The 16340-nt window shown below is 42.9% G+C and overlaps 2 protein-coding genes across 2 annotated transcripts in view; one reads left to right on the forward strand and one right to left on the reverse strand.

Annotated features, from left to right (window-relative positions):
- The window catches only part of CCDC102A (coiled-coil domain containing 102A), a 59522-nt gene extending 48880 nt beyond the window's left edge, over positions 1-10642 (reverse strand). The window contains exon 1 of the mRNA XM_081963033.1: positions 10562-10642. The gene's annotated coding sequence lies outside the window, so the exon portion shown is untranslated. The remainder of the gene's footprint in view (positions 1-10561) is intronic.
- Positions 10643-14182: 3540 nt separating this feature from the next.
- Positions 14183-16340, forward strand: part of ADGRG5 (adhesion G protein-coupled receptor G5) — a 35000-nt gene continuing 32842 nt past the window's right edge. Inside the window, exon 1 of the mRNA XM_081963096.1 lies at positions 14183-14312. Coding sequence (XP_081819222.1) covers positions 14292-14312 — 21 coding nt within the window. The 5' untranslated portion in view covers positions 14183-14291. The remainder of the gene's footprint in view (positions 14313-16340) is intronic.

Below are 16340 nucleotides of genomic sequence, written 5' to 3' on the forward strand. Positions count from 1 at the left end.
TGGCGGGATGGAGGGATCGCACATGCATGCACAGGGGAGCATGGGATGTGTGGTGAGCCCCCCCCCCACAGCCTGTTTTTGGTGCCAAGAGGCTGCAGAGAGGCCTATTTGGCCCAAAACGGGGCACAGGAGGGGTCGCACACAGGGAGGGTGTGTGTGGAAGAAGGATTGGGTGAGCATGTGCAGAGGAAGGGGCACATAGGTGGTGGCGTGCGCGCATTGCCTTATGCATGCACTTTTGACACGTGACAACAAAAAGGTTAGCCCTCACTGGCATAGGGTTTCCTGGCTAAGCAGGGGGGGGGGTTGGACTAGAAGACCTCCAAGGACCCTTCCAATTCTGTTATTCCAAGTCAGAAACTTCCCAGTAACTGACCTATATTGGATCCTGCATAAATAATCTTGCAATTGTGGGACTAAGCCTCCCCCAGGAGCATCCCCGAGGACTCTTCTGTCTTTTCTTTGTGTCAAAGAACAAAAAGAGAAAGCCATCCGTCCATCAGGAATGGCCGTAGCAAAAGAGGGAGTCTGCTTGGCCGATGCCCAAGAGGTGGTGTGCAGAGCATAATGACTAATTCAGCTGCTCGAACAAAGCACATTTCCGACCACGAAGGCATTTGTTTTCCAAGCCTCCCCCCCCCCACTTCTGGAGAAGCCTGCTTCCTTTCTCCTTTGTCTGACATGCGAGGAAATAAATGCAATGCAACGGGTGGAATCGAACTGGGCATGACGCGCTCAAGCTGAAACCCAATACCCGCTAGCTTGAGTAAACTAAGATGCTAAACTAACAAAGGGAATTGTAAAATATACGGCAGAAGAATAATTCTTGAATCACATTCTGGCTTGATGCGACAATCTGTCAAAACGCTGGTAAAACCAGGAGATTCGGCCAGTTCAAATGAGTATAAAGATTTATTGCAAGCTTACGCTCTCTACAAGAATCTGAGCTACTAATGGTCAAGGGAAATTAGTGGGAGATAAGAAAGTCATTCAAGATGAGATGAACTTCTTGTTGGCATGCAGGGACTCATGACTGATGACGCGTTTAACCCTTCCCTCGGGATCAGCCTGGTCATCTCCTACACCAGGGATGTCCAAACTTGGGAACTTTAAGACTTGTGGACTTCAACTCCCAGAATTCCCCAGCCAGCATGGCTGGGGTCAGAAAATTTCTCCTTATTTCTAGGTTGAATCTCCCCTTGATCAGTTTCCATCTATTATTCCATGTCTGGCCTTTGGGTACTTTGGAAAATAGTTTCACCTCTTCCTCTCTGTGGCAGCCCCTTAAATATTACACAATTACTATCCTGTCTCCCCTGGTCCTTCTCTTCACTAGACTAGAGTCCCTTCGGGAAGAGGGGGCGGTCTATAAATCTTGAAAACAAATAAATAAATAAAACTAGCAATGCCCAATTCCTGCAACCGTTCATCGTACATTTTAGCCTCCAGTCCCCTAACATCCTGGTTGCTCTTCTCTGCACTTTTTCTAGAGTCTCAACATCTCTTTTTATAGTGTGGGGACCAAAACTGGATGCATTACTCTAGGTGTGGTCTTACGAAGGCTAAGAAGCTTGTGCTGAAGTTTAGAAATGTGGTAAAAACAACTCGGTTTTTAAAACTTTTGGCAGAAAAGTCGTGGGCAGTTTAAAGGAAGTGGGGATTCCTGTGAACTTATCCATGGAGAACCTTGGAAAAACAAATTTCAGGTAGTTCTCGACTTACAACCGTTCCTTTAGTGATTGTTCACAGTTGCAGCGCCACTGAAAAAAGCGACTTGGGCCTCCCCCATTTAGGCAACCATTTCCTATAAGAAACATGAAGGGAGGCTCCTGTATGGTCTTTTTTGAGATGAAACCCTGCTTGCTGATCCTGTCATTTGAGGGAGAATGGCAGCTCCAGGACCAAGTTGCCTTTTAAAATATAATAATATTGCAGTGGTTGCATTATTTATTATATTGCTTTGTTTAAAAAAAACAGTTTTTTTTTGGAGGGGGGGGACTTAACTTCATTAGGTAGGCGAGCAATCTATGCGTATAAAAGCAAAATACCACTCAAGCATTATCACGAAATCTCCAGAACCGTAAAGGCTATAAATTTGAAATTTGGCACGCATGTTCCTCTTGGCTTCTAGGTGCTTGTTTATTAAGAAAGGATTTTTCAAAATGACCAACAGATCATTTGTATTTCTTGTATTGTTATTAACATGCTCTGATGTTAAGGAGTTAGACGTTCTACTCCCTCTCCCCACCTGAAAAGAACTCTGTTCCAACTGCCACTTGGGCTGGATGTGGGCGTGGCCAGCATCTGACTCATTTGGCCTGCGGGCTGGGAGTTTAGACATTCTACTCCCCCTCCCCACCTGAAAAATGCTCTGAGGCTAAGGAGTTAGACATTCTACTCCCTCTCACCACCTGAAAGGGAGAGGAGGGGATAAGATAGGAGAGGCTTCTGTGGGGCAAGCCTGAGGGAGAGAAGGTGAGAGGAGAGGCCCATGGTAACTACTCATTAATGTTCAGGCTGTCCATTTATCAAGCCCATTCACATAGTTCCATAGGGAAGCATGGGTATCCAACTGACTAGTGCAAAATATAAGTAGATAGATCCATCAAAATGTAGAGTAGTTACACAATGCAGCAGTGTCATTTCAGGATTGCTCTGTTTATTTTAGAGGAAAGTTTCAAGTCTTATTGTTGCCTGACAGTATCAGCACCTGGCAAATTTCCAGAAATAGCTGAATAAGACTTGGGTTCCCCCCCCCCGCCCCCGCTCCTTAAAGAGCAGCACCCAGAGGGAAGCATAAGGCTTTTTTTCTAAAAATAGGAAGTCAATTAGAACAAAGTAAATCCTGAAAAACAATTAACCCATGTATTTCTTGCAAGTTGCAAAATGCCACTAGCTACGGGGAAGGAGTTTGAGTAGAAAAACGTAGAAATGGCCTTGGGTACGTTGCACTCTTCTCTTCTTTGCAGATGAACAGAATAAAGGTGAGGGAAAAAAGGTGTTGAATCCCCTTTGATTTCTGTTGGCAACGTGGATATGGCCACTGATTGTCTTAGCAACAATTAGCATTTCCATCTGTAATTTTTAAAACACTTTCTCATGTAAGCCATTGAGATTTCCTAGTGGTCTCTCACCCAAATCTAGCCCTGCCTGACTCTACAGGTAGTCCTCAATGTATGACCCCAAAGGAGCCCCCAAATTTCTGTGGCTAAGTGAGACAGTTGTTAAGTGAGTTTTACCCCCATGTTACGATCTTTCTTGCCACCGTTGTTAAGCGAGCCGCTGCAGTTATTCAGTTAGGAACACGGTTGCTAAATGAATCTGGCTTCCCCATTGACTTGGCTCGCCAGAAGGTCCTGGGGGAGACTGCAGCTGTCATAAATATGAGTCAGTTGCCAAGAATCTGAATTTTGATCATGGGACCCTAGGGATGCAATGGTTGTGTGAAAATTAGTCGTAAGTCGCTTTTTTCAGTGGCGCTGCAACTGTGAACAATCACTAAAGGAACGGTTATAAGTCGAGAACTACCTGAAATTTGTTTTTCCAAGGTTCTCCAGGGCCAACTAGGTGCTGCCCATGGATAAGGTCACAGGAATCCCCACTTCCTTTAACTGCCCACGACTTTTCTGCCAAAAGTTTTAAAAACCGAGTTGTTTTTACCACATTTCTAAACTTCAGCACAAGCTTCTTAGCCTTCGTAAGACCACACCTAGAGTAATGCATCCAGTTTTGGTCCCCACACTATAAAAAGAGATGTTGAGACTCTAGAAAAAGTGCAGAGAAGAGCAACAAGGATGATTAGGGGACTGGAGGCTAAAACGTACAATGAACGGTTGCAGGAACTGGGCATGGCTAGTCTAGCGAAAAGAAGGACCAGGGGAGACAGGATAGCAATTGTGTAATATTTAAGGGGCTGCCACAGAGAGGAAGAGGTGAAACTATTTTCCAAAGTACCCAAAGGCCAGACATGGAATAATAGATGGAAACTGATCAAGGGGAGATTCAACCTAGAAATAAGGAGGCTTTCAAGAACAGACGGGACTGCCATCTGTCAGAAGAGGTGTAGGGTCTCCTGCTTGGGTGGGTGGGTGGGTGTTGGGCTAGATGACCTACAAGAACCCTTCCAACTCTGTTAATCTGTATTTGTACAAGATCAGACACTTGTTCCTGGGGAGGAAAGCTATGGCAAATCTAGACAGCATACTAAAAAGCAGAGACATCACCCTGCCAACAAAAGTGCATCTAGTCAAGGCTATGGTTTTCCCAGTTGCAGTGGATGGCTGTGAAAGTTGGACCATAAGAAAGGCTGAGTGCCAAAGAATGGAAGCCTTTGAACTCTGGTGCTGGAGAAGACTCCTGCAAGTCCCTTGGACTGCAAGGCCATCCAACCGGTCAGTCCTAGAGGAGATCAACCCTGACTGCTCTTTAGAAGGCCAGATCCTGAAGATGAAACTCGAATACTTTGGCCACCTGATGAGAAGGAAGGACTCCCTGGAGAAGAGCCTCATGCTGGGAACGATGGAGGGCAAAAGAAGAAGGGGACGGCAGAGAAGGAGGTGGCTGGATGGAGTCACCGAAGCAGTCAGCGTGAGTTTAAATGGACTCCAGAGGATGGTAGAGGACAGGAAGGCCTGGAGGAACGTTGTCCATGGGTCAGACAGCAGCAAGGTCACAGGAACTTCCAGCTACTTTAAACTCCCCTGCTACTTTTCTGCCAAAAGTTTTAAAAACCGAGTTGTTTTCACAACACTTGTAACCTCAACACAAGCTTTTCTTTGGAGCAGTGCAGGAGGTTGAATTGAGGGGCCAGCTGGGGACCCTCCTCGCTTGCATTTCAGCCTTGCTCTAATAGCCGAGATGGACTTTGGAACAGACTTTTAAACCAGAATGTGGCAGCTGGCGGCTGAGAAAGCAGCCCAGGAAACCTTAACAAGAGCCTGGCGGAGTGTCCTAATTGGATAAGTATATCACTGCAGGGAAGGGTGGTCAGGCTGCTTCTTTTGAGCCAACCTAACTCCTGGAATCCACTTTATTTGCAGTAACACAGAAAAGAACCGGTCATCAGGCTATTACTCTAGCTCAGGGGTGTCCAAACTTGGGAACTTTAAGACTTGTGGACTTCAACTCCCAGAATTCCCCAGCCAGCATAGCTGGCTGAGGAATTCTGGGAGTTGAAGTCCACAAGTCTTAAAGTTCCCAAGTTTGGACACCCCTGCTCTAGCTCAAAAACGGTTAACTGTGAGAGGGGGACTTTGGAGTCCTAGTGGACAATCACTTAAACATGAGCAGCCAAAAAGCTAATGCAATCCTTGGTTGTATAAACAAGTCTAAAGGAAAGAAGAATTAGGGGCGACATGATAGAAGTATTCCAATATTTGAGGGCTGCCACAAAGAAGAGGGGGTCAAATTATTCTCCAAAGCACCGGAGGGCAGGACAAGAAACAATGGATGGGAATTAATGAAAGAGAGAAGCAACCTGGAATTAAAGAGAAACTTCTTAACAGTGAGGACAATTAACCAGTGGAACAGCTTGCCTCCAGAAGTCGTGGGAACTTCATCGCTGAAGGTTTTTAAGAAGAGATTAGACAGTCACTTCTCTGAGATTATACAATCTCCCCCTGGACTAATATAATAAATATAATATAATATAATATAATATAATAAATATAATATAATAAATATAATATAATATAATATAATATAATAAATATAATATAATAAATATAATATAATATAATATAATATAATATAATATAATATAATATAATATAATATAATAAATATGATATAATATAATATAATATAATATAATATAATATAATATAAATATAATATAATATAATATAATATAATATAATATAATAATATAAATATAATATAGACTCCCCTGGACTAATAAACCTCCAAGGTGCCTTCCAGCTCTATTCTATTCTTCTTCTAATAGAGGCATAGAATCAAAATCAAAATCAGGTGAAATATTAGTACCACTTTATAAAGCCTTAGAAAGGAATCCTGCATCCAGTTTTGGCCACCACATTACAAAAAAGACGTTGAGACTTTGGAAAAAGTGCAAAGAAGAGCAACTAAGATGATCAAAGGCCTGGAGACTAAAACATATGAATAGTTGCAGGATTTGGGCTTGGCTAGTCTAAAGAAAAGAAGGAGTAGAAGGCACATGATAGCAGTATCCCAGTATTTGAGAGGTTGCCACAAAGAGGAGAAAGTTAACTTATTTTCCAAAGTACCAGAGGGCAAGAAAAGAAACAATGGATGGAAACTAATCGGAAAGAGAAAGATCTTGGAATTAAGGAGAAATTTCCTAACAGTGAGGACAATTAACCAATGAAACAGCTTGCCATCAGATACTGTGGGTGCTCCATCGCTGGAGGTTTTTAAGAAGAGACTGGAGAGCCACTTGTCTGAAATAGTATAGGATCTCCTGATTGAGCAGGGGGCTGGACTAGAAGACCCCCAAGGTCCCTTCCAGCTCTATTCTGATTGAAATATTGGAAGAATCATAGAATCATAAAGGGAAGGCCAGCTGCACTGCAGCATGTTGAGATGGTTTGGCCACCTCAAAGTGCATGCACGAGCCAGCAGGAAATGTTGCAACGAGCATCTTTGAGTCAATTTGGTATAGTAGTGAAGGTCCCAGAGGAGAAACCAGGAGGTTGCGAGTTTTAATCCTGCCTTAGGCATGAAAACCAGCTGGGTGACCATGGGCCAATCACTCTCTCTCTAAGCCGAACCCACTTCATGGAGTTGTAGTTGTGAAACAGGAGGAGGAAGAAATACAGGTGGTGCTCGACTTACGACCACAATTGAGGCCAACATTTCGGTTGCTAAGCGAGACATTTTAAAGTGAATTTTGCCCCATTTTACGACCTTTCTTGCCACGGTTGTTAAGTGAATCTCTGCAGTTAAGTTAGAAACGTAGTTGTTTAGTGATTTTGGCTATTAAAAGACCCTGGGACACTGCAACCGTCATAAATATGGACCAGTCGCTAAGTGTCCAAATTTGGATCATGTGACCAAATGAGATGCTGTAATGGTTGTAAGTGTGAAAAACGGTCATAAGTTCACCTTTTTCAGTGACGTTGTAACTTTGAACGGTTAACAACTAAATGAACAGTTCAGTATTGTAACTGAATTCTTTAAACATCCTTCTTGGCTACAGTTAACATGGGACTGATGTCAACAGCAAAAATCTCTTGCAGTTATCAGTGAATAAAATGGAGGTTTTTTTGACTTTTGTTCTAATTGCTCACTTCTTTAGAAAAGTTGAGGATCCTTTGAAGAATTCAATCCCGAGGGCATTCAGTAGGAAAACAAGTTCAAACAGTTTCAATGTATTTGCATAGAGAGGGATTGTGGGTTCAGAAGGGCACTTAAAGTTGTGGTGGTAGAAAAGGGCTTTCCAGATTTGATTTGTAAATTATAAAGATCTGCCAAGCTTTGATAATTCGGCTCCACAAATGGGAAATCCAAAATCATGGCCTACAGGTATGCATTTTTCAACATGGTTACCTGAAGACAAAGAGACCACTAATAAAACCCCAAACTTAACAGGGAAGAATTGCAATCTATGCAGTTGACAATATCCACACATAACATTTCTGGGGTCTCTTGAATAGCATGACCCAGTGCTGCTTCTCAAACTTTTTTTAAAATATATATATCCATTTTAGGAGCATGGGAATTCCCCCTTTGTGGTAAATGAACCGACAATTGTGGTTGCGTTTGTGTCTGCTTTCCCATCTTCTTCATTTTTTTTCCTGAATAATATTTAGTGTATTCGAGAAAAGTTAAAATGCAACTTACCCAAGAATTTAAAAAAAACAAAAAAGAGAAAAGCACAAGACATTAAAAGGGTCTTTAAAAAAAAGATTAACACATATACACATAACACCTTCCCTAGTTGAATGCTGATTAGTATAATCATAATGCAACAATGTTAATCTCCCAACCCTCACAAAACAGGCCAAAAGAATTTTAAACTACTCAACTACTAAATCCAAATTTAAGTATTATTTTAGAGACCCATAGCAGTTTTCCTGATCAAGAATGTTAATTTAATTCGATTCTAAGCAATGTGTTTGTGTGTGCATAACTCCAACTCTGTGACATCCTATCTTTAGAAATCAATGGTTGAGTGTCCTATCTCACATTTTTCTTGGGGGTTTCTTATGTGAGAATCACACACCACCACTCTGCAATGTACTCACAACGAACCTACAGTCCCCATATTCAAGGTCTGTTTGCGAGTCCATTTTTTAAAACATTACAATCCATGTTGGGACTTGCGGTGCTGTTTGTATAAGACAAGGAAGCAATTTTCAGCCAGTCATTCATTTGCACAGGCCTGCTGGCTGTTGAGGCATGCAGGGGGCTGAGACACTGAGTGGGGGGAGGTGGGTGGGTGGGATTTTCATGACCCACTCTTGGAGGATCCGTGTGCAAAGCTACAAAAGGCGGATTCAAATATCTCTCTAAGCTACAAACAAAAAAGCCACATGTTGCTTGAACGCAACATGTGGCATTTAATCAAACCATTTCAAGCAGAGCAACATTTCCAGTGGATTCAGAGATATTGTACTGCTTGTTATTTTACTGTTTTTAAAACCATGCAGCAAACTAAGCAGAAAAGTCTAGCTAGTTTACACACAACTTTTACTTATTATCAGTTTGATTTCTTTATTTGACTGGTGGGGGCTGCCCAGAGTTGTGGGTGGCATACACTTTTAATAAGGATAATTTCAGTGCTTATGGGAAATGCACAGAGGTGTCCCGTATGAAGTTGGAATCGTAAGAAAGAAAGGGCAACAGATTATTTTTCTAAATATCTGACCTCTTCTCGTTCTTCTGTCACAAACCATGGCCAAGAGCCCTGAAAATTCTCATCACTGCCTTGCTTAATCTGGAGAACAGGAAGAGGATGCTCACCCCACCCCACCCCACCCCGGCGATTTGTCTGATGGAATGAAATAAAATCCCAAACACACAGCTTGTGGCTGGCCCTTTAAGGCCATTTGACAGCCAGACATTGAAGACGGCTGAAAAGAATTAAGATTCTGATGCCAAATTAAGACACAGATTCCCAATGAAGATTAAGATTTGGAATTAAAATTCTGATGCCAAATTACGACACAGATTCCGAATGATGATTAAGATTCGGAATTAAAATTCTGATGCCAAATTACGACACAGATTCCGAATGATGATTAAGATTCGGAATTAAAATTCTGATGCCAAATTACGACACAGATTCCGAACGATGATTAAGATTCGGAATTAAAATTCTGATTCCAAATTACGACACAGATTCCGAACGATGATTAAGATTCGGAATTAAAATTCTGATTCCAAATTACGACACAGATTCCGAATGATGATTAAGATTCGGAATTAAAATTCTGATTCCAAATTACGACACAGATTCCGAACGATGATTAAGATTCGGAATTAAAATTCTGATTCCAAATTACGACACAGATTCCGAATGATGATTAAGATTCGGAATTAAAATTCTGATTCCAAATTACAATACAGATTCAGAATAAAGATTCTGAATTAAGATTCAGATTCTGAATTAAGATTCTGATTCGGAATTAAGATTCTGATTCCGAATCGAGATTCTGATTCCAAATTAAGATACAGATTCAGAATGAAGAGTCTGATTTAAGATTCAGATTCTGAATTAAGATTCTGATTCGGAATTAATATTCTGATTCCGAATTAAGATTCTGATTCCGAATTAAGATTCTGATTCCGAATTCAGATACAAAACCCCAAGAAGGAAACAAAATAAATAAACACACGGCATGGATTCGAACAGATCCCGCAAAGAACCTGCAATGAAAACCGTTCGCCAAAGCCACCAGCCTCTGGAGCATCCAGGAGAGGCGGAGAGCTGAAGAGCCGCCCTTCCAAGCAAAAGGTCCCGCAACCGGGCAAGGAAACCCGCCGGGAGAGCCGGGGCAAAAGCCAGCAGCGAGGCCGGATCCCTCCAAAGCCACCCGGCGACCGAGAGCCCGGGCAAGGGGCTCGCATCCCCGCAAGAGGAGCGCCTCCCTCGCCTTGACGCCCTTCCAGCCCCGCGCTTGCTTTCTTCCCAGAAGCGCCCGATCCAGCGGCCGTGGTGGATCCCGGGCAGCGGCTCCCGGACAAACCCCGCAGCCGGAGCCCCCCGCGCGTCATTCTTTTCCTTCCCCCCCAATGCACCCGGGAGGGGCCGCTTCGGAAGGGCCTGCCTCCCCGCGGGAAAGCGGCCGGCGTTCCCCAAAGCCCCGCCGCCCACTCCCACGCTCCCTCCCTCCGGCCGCGCCGCCTCCGCCCCTTCCCCGCGGGCGTCTTCGCGGACGGGGAAAAGTTCAGCCTCAACTTCCCCGGGGGGCTCTCTTCCAATGCCTCCGCCAAGCCCTTCCCTCGCCCGCCAGGAGCCGTGGGGGCGCTGGGCGCCTCTCCCCCGACCTCCGCCGGCCCCTCCGAAGAGCCCGGAGCTCTTCCCTTCTTCCCCGCCCCAGGCGGCCCCTCAGCCCCGCCGTCCCCCCGCCGGGCTCACCTGGGTTCCCGCGGTCCGGTCCTGAGGCGGGTGCAGCTCGCGGGTCGTCCGGCGGGAGCGGCCGGGGGTTGCGGCGGCGGGTGGGCGCGAGCGGAGCGGGCTTGCTGGGAGTCTCCTCCCCCTGGAAGCGGCCGGGCTGGAGGGCGGGGGTCGCCGTGGCTTCGGGGGCTGGCTGGGCCCGGCCGAGGGGCAGGTAGAGAGAGAGAGCGAGAGAGGACGCGCTTCGGGCGCTGCTTGCGCCCTTCTACTGGCCTGGCGATCGCTCCGGATGCCTGGAGCCCGGACCCATCATCCGCAGCCGAGCCGGGAAAGTTGCCCTGAAGTTTCCAAAGGGGACGTTAGGGACTCTCGCCCGACATCCTCGCCTTGTTTGTTTACTTTGGTGTGTTTTATGAATGGAGCCCAGTTGATTGACTACAGGTAGTCCTCGGGTACACTTAGTGACCGAAATTCACTTAGTGACCAAAGTTACAACAGCCCTGAAAAAAGGGACTTATGACGGTTTTTCACACTTATGACCGTTGCAGCATTCCCCAGCACAAGGTCACGTGATTTACATTCGGATGCCTGACAACAGACTCACATTTATGACGGTGGCAATGCCCCTGGGTCCTGCAACCCCCTTTTGCGACCTTCTGAGGAGCAACGTCAACGGGGAAAGCCGGCTCCACTTAACGAAAGTTTTATTAACAACTTACAGTGATTCATTTAACAGTTGTGGCAAGTAGTGATAAAAAGGGGGCAAGACTAATTTAACAATTGTCTCACTTAGCAACCGAAATTTTGGACTCAATTGTGCTTGTAAGTAATGTAATCCATTTTTAGAATAGAATTAGGGTAGGGTAGGGTAGGATAGGATAGGATAGAATAGATCACAAAATAGCATAGCATAGCATAGAGCTAGAAGGGACCTTTGAGGTCTTCTAGTCCAGCCCCCTGCTCAAGTAGGAGACCCAAGACCATTTCAGACAAGTGACTGTCTAGTCTTTTGTTAAAAACCTCCAGTGATGAAGCACCCATGATTTCTGGTGGCAGGCTGTTCCACTGGTTAATTGTCCTCACTATTAAGAAGCTTCTCCTTAATTCCAAGTTGCTTTTCTCCTTGATTAGTTTCCAAACATTGTTTCTTGCCCTCGGGTGCTTTGGAGAATAATTTGACCTTCTCTTCTTTGTGGCAGCCCTCAAATGCTGGAATGCTGCTATCATGACATCCCTAATTCTTCTTTTCTTTAGACTAACCAAATCAGAATTCTGCAGCCGCTCTTCATATGTTTTAATCTCCAGGCCCTTGATCATCTTAATTGCTCTTCTCTGAACTTTTTCCAAAATCTCAACATCTTTTTTGTAGTGTGTTGACCAAAATTGGTTGCACATGTTCCAGGTGTGGCCTTACTAGGTTTTGTAAAGCGGTTTATTTAGAGGTATTTATATACAATCGTTCTTTTAGCAACGGTTTGAAGTGATGAAAGCATTGGAGAAAGTGCCTTTCAACCTGTCCTCAGAGTTATGACCATTGCACTCCCCCCCCCAATAGTGATGTGATTGTCCTCACATGATCATGATGGTTTGTGACTTCTCAGCTGGCTTCCGAGAAGCTAAGTCATCCTTATATATCCTTAAAGGTATACTTGATTAAAGCAGAATAAAGAATCACAATTTAATCATGAGATTTCTTCCATGGACGTTACCATGTGATCTTGTGGGCCAAGGACTAGATTAGGATCAAACGGTCTTAGACAATTTGTGTCTCGTTGTGTTGTGCCTTTAGGTTAAACAATCATCTTGCTTTCTTTGTCTCTCTAAGCATAATGCCTTCTAAAATAAATAATAAAAATAACAGCAATCGATTTTGACCTGGATTTAAATTTTGGCTGCCAAGCAAACTCAGCCATTGTCTATGGACACACAACGTACTTTAAATGATCGGCTGAAATGAGTTGTGTAAACACAGCCAGACATTTAGTGAAGAAATGTTACCTAACCTTATTTGCTAGCAGATGGTTCTTGCTAATTTGCCTCTGAGGTGTTGTTTCTTGGACACACAAAATGACTTTTGCACCCTTCCCAAAAAAAAGGCTTTACGGTCTCCTCTAGCCAAGAATGGATTTTAATTTTAATTATTTTAATTTTAATTATTTTAATTAATTTTTTAAAAAATATTTTTTTGTTTTGTTTTGTTTTGTTTTGTTCTGTTTTGTTTTGTTGTTGTTAATTGTGAAGTCATGTCTGATCCATTGCAACTCCATTGACAACATTCTCCCAGGCCTTTCTGTCCTCTACCATCCTCTGGAGACCATTTAAGGTCATACCTACTGCTTTGGTGACTCCATCCAGCTACCTTCTTCTCTGCTGTCCCCTTCTTCTTTTGCCCTCCATCGTTCCCAGCATGAGGCTCTTCTCCAGGGAGTCCTTCCTTCTCATCAGGTGGCCAAAGTATTTGAGTTTCCTCTTCAGGATCTGGCCTTCTAAAGAGCAGTCAGGGTTGATCTCCTCTAGGACTGACCAGTTGGATGGCCTTGCAGTCCAAGGGACTTGCAGGAGTCTTCTCCAGCACCAGAGTTCAAAGGCCTCCATTCTTTGGCATTCAGCCTTTCTTATGGTCCAACTTTCACCGCTATCCATTGCAACTGGGAAAACCATAGCCTTGACTATGCACACTTTTGTTGTCAGGGTGATGCCTCTGCTTTTTAGTATGCTGTTGAGATTTGCCATAGATTTAGTTTAGTTTAGTTTAGTTTAGTTTAGTTTAGTTTAGTTTAGTTTAGCTTAATTTTTACATAGCCATCCATCTTAAACCAAACTCTAGGCAGCTCCCAAACAAGAATTAAAATATCAGTAATAAAACAACATAAAAATCATATTAAAGCTATTAAAACCATAAACATTAAAAATAAAACATCTGACATCAAGTTAAAGCTTCTGACGTGCAGTCATGTAATCTTATCCCAGTGCTTGGGCACAAAATCAGGTGCTCAAAGCTTTTTGGAAGGCTAGGAGAGCAGATGCCTATCAAAATTCATGGGGCAGAGTGTTCCACAGGACAGAGGCTGTCTGGGAAAAGCATCATGTCCACCCCCATGTGACCTGGTAGGACAGGTAAACCTCCTTAGGGAGAGGCAGTCCTGCAGATAACCTGGCCCTGTGACATATGGGGCTTTAAAGGCGATCATCAACACCTTGAATTGCACCTGGAAAAAAAACTAGAAGTCAATGCACCTTGCATAACCAAGGTGTTTACATGGTCAAACCATCCCTGCACAGACGGCCACATTCTGAGCCAGTTGTAACTTCTGGGTTTTTTTCTTCAAGGGCAGCCCCACATTTGCTGCATAGCAGTAATCCAAACAGGTTTGAGATGCAAAATAGCATGTGCAAGACTTCAAAACAGTTGTTGGAACTAAGGATGTTGGGAGTTGCACCCTGAACACAATTGGAGGCCCCAGGGAGTGTGGGGTAGAAAGGTTACCCCCAAAGAGAAGACCTGAGTGGGCCAGGTTGTGCCCACTGGCAGCTGTGCTAATTTTCTGACTCGTTGGCATTTCCTTTTCTTGTTTCTTTGTAAGTCCGGAAATGATCTGAAGTTTACTGAGATATAGGAAGTACTAAAAAAAGGAGACGATTACTGTAAAACAAACGTGAGAGACTCAGGATGCATCTGAAGACTTGATCTAACCCTCGCCAGATCAGGATTGACTCCAGATCCTCTCCGATACCAGATCCTGATAAATAAATGTCATTCCTTCTCTTTGGGGTGAGTGTTGACTTGTACAATTAGTAATCCATGTATCGATATAGACTCTTAATATACAAAAAGCTGAGAATAACAACCAGGTCTTAGGGTGACCAATGGGAATGAAATGGGGAATACAATGATCAGTTTAATGTTTCCCCATGTGCGAAGAGCAGTGGTGGTTTTCTTTCTCTCAATCTAGGCAAATTTAAGATGGGTGGGCATCAATTACCATTAGCAGCTCTCTTCTGTTCCATGGCTGGAGTCTTTCTCTTGACTTGGCTGAAGGTTGCTTACAGACATTAATTGTATTTTTTAACATACTTAAAAAAAAGAAAAGAAGATAAGAACAATAAAAATATTAGAGAGGAAGCAGTGAAAATAAAAACAAACAGCGAAGAAGTAAGAAAGAAAAGGGAAAGGGAAAAGGAAAGAAGGAAAGAAAAGGAAGGAGAGGAAGGAAGGAGGCAGGGAGGAGACAGGGAGGCAGGAAGAAGAAAGGAGGCAGGAAAGAAGAGGGAAGGATAAGGAAGGAAGGTGGCAGGAAGGAAGAAGGAAAGAGGAAGGAGGTAGGAAGGAAGGAAAGGAAGGAGGCAAGAAGGAAGGAAGGCAGGAAGGAAGGAGAGGGAGGAGGCAGGAAGGAAGAAGGAAGGAAGGAAAGGGAAAAGTTACAAAGAAGCTGCATCTAATTTTTTTTAGCAGAGTTAATAATGCATTTATAATTTACCATCTTCCTTGTAGAGATGAAAGGAGCCATGTAACAGCCGTTGATTGCCTGATGTTGGTGCTGTGAAAATAAATGATACTGTATGTCGTTCTGGCCCTTTGACATTAACGTCTCTTGTTGGCCTCAAAGACAAGTGTTTGTATATTTGTTGTATGTTGCTACGGCCTTATCTGTGCTTCAGATGGTTATCTCCAACTTTGTAGTTCTCTGCCCTTGCACGGCCCTGAGTTCAAGTGAGGGGTAACTAGCAGATTTTAAACTCCTTGACCCTGTGGGACAGTATTGGATTAAAGTACTCTATTACTCTTGGTTCTGTTAGAGGACTTCAACTTGCCTCAGTCATGGGTTGGGGAGAAGATGGAGACATTTTTAGGAATATATATATATATATATATTGCTAAGAGTATTTCTTGCAGGACTACCAGATTCTGTAACAGCTTTGTTCTCTATAACATCCGTCTGATAAACTTGCAAGATTAGTCTCTCACCATGTACATCTGAACTAAACTGTGGTGTTTCTCCACGTCATATAATATACCGTATGTGGGTATATGCATAATTTTGTATTTATTTATTTAGTCATGTTTATGCAGTGTATATTGAAGGGGGTGAACCTTTGAGAGTTGCATGCAACGAAATTTCATTTTAATATATGCCGATTAATATACATTCAAAATGACAATAAAGTTATTATTCTATTCTATTCTATCCCATCCCATCCCATCCTATCCTATCCTATCCTATCCTATCCCACTCCATTTCATTCTTCATTTAAATATTCTATTCTAGTCTATTCTGTTCCAATTTCTATTCTATTCCCAATTTCTATTCCAATTTCTATTCTATTCTATTCTATTCTCTATTCCAATATTCTATTCTATTCTTTATTCCAATATTCTATTCTATTCTATTTCTATTCTATTCTATTCTATTCTACCTTCTCTTCCCTTCCTCTATTCTATTCTATTCTATTCTCTATTCCAATATTCTATTCTATTCTTTATTCCAATATTCTATTCTATTCTCTATTCCAATATTCTATTCTATTCTTTATTCCAATATTCTATTCTATTCTATTTTCCAATAGTCTATTCTATTTTTTATTCCAATATTCTATTTTATTCTTTGTGGCAGAATTAGCTGCAAGGGGCATAGATCCTTGCAAATCAACAAAATGGCACTGTGTATTGGTGTCAATGCACTATGTATACTTCTAGTTAGTAGATTGCAAGCAATGATATCTTGCTTTACAAGTATTAATCACCCAAGTTAGAAACCCTGAGTTGTGTAGCAGTTGTGACCACGCATGAATTAAAACAAAG

Source organism: Natrix helvetica (genome assembly GCF_964273705.1).
Source record: "Natrix helvetica genome assembly, chromosome: 10".
Taxonomy (NCBI): Eukaryota; Metazoa; Chordata; class Lepidosauria; order Squamata; family Natricidae; genus Natrix; species Natrix helvetica.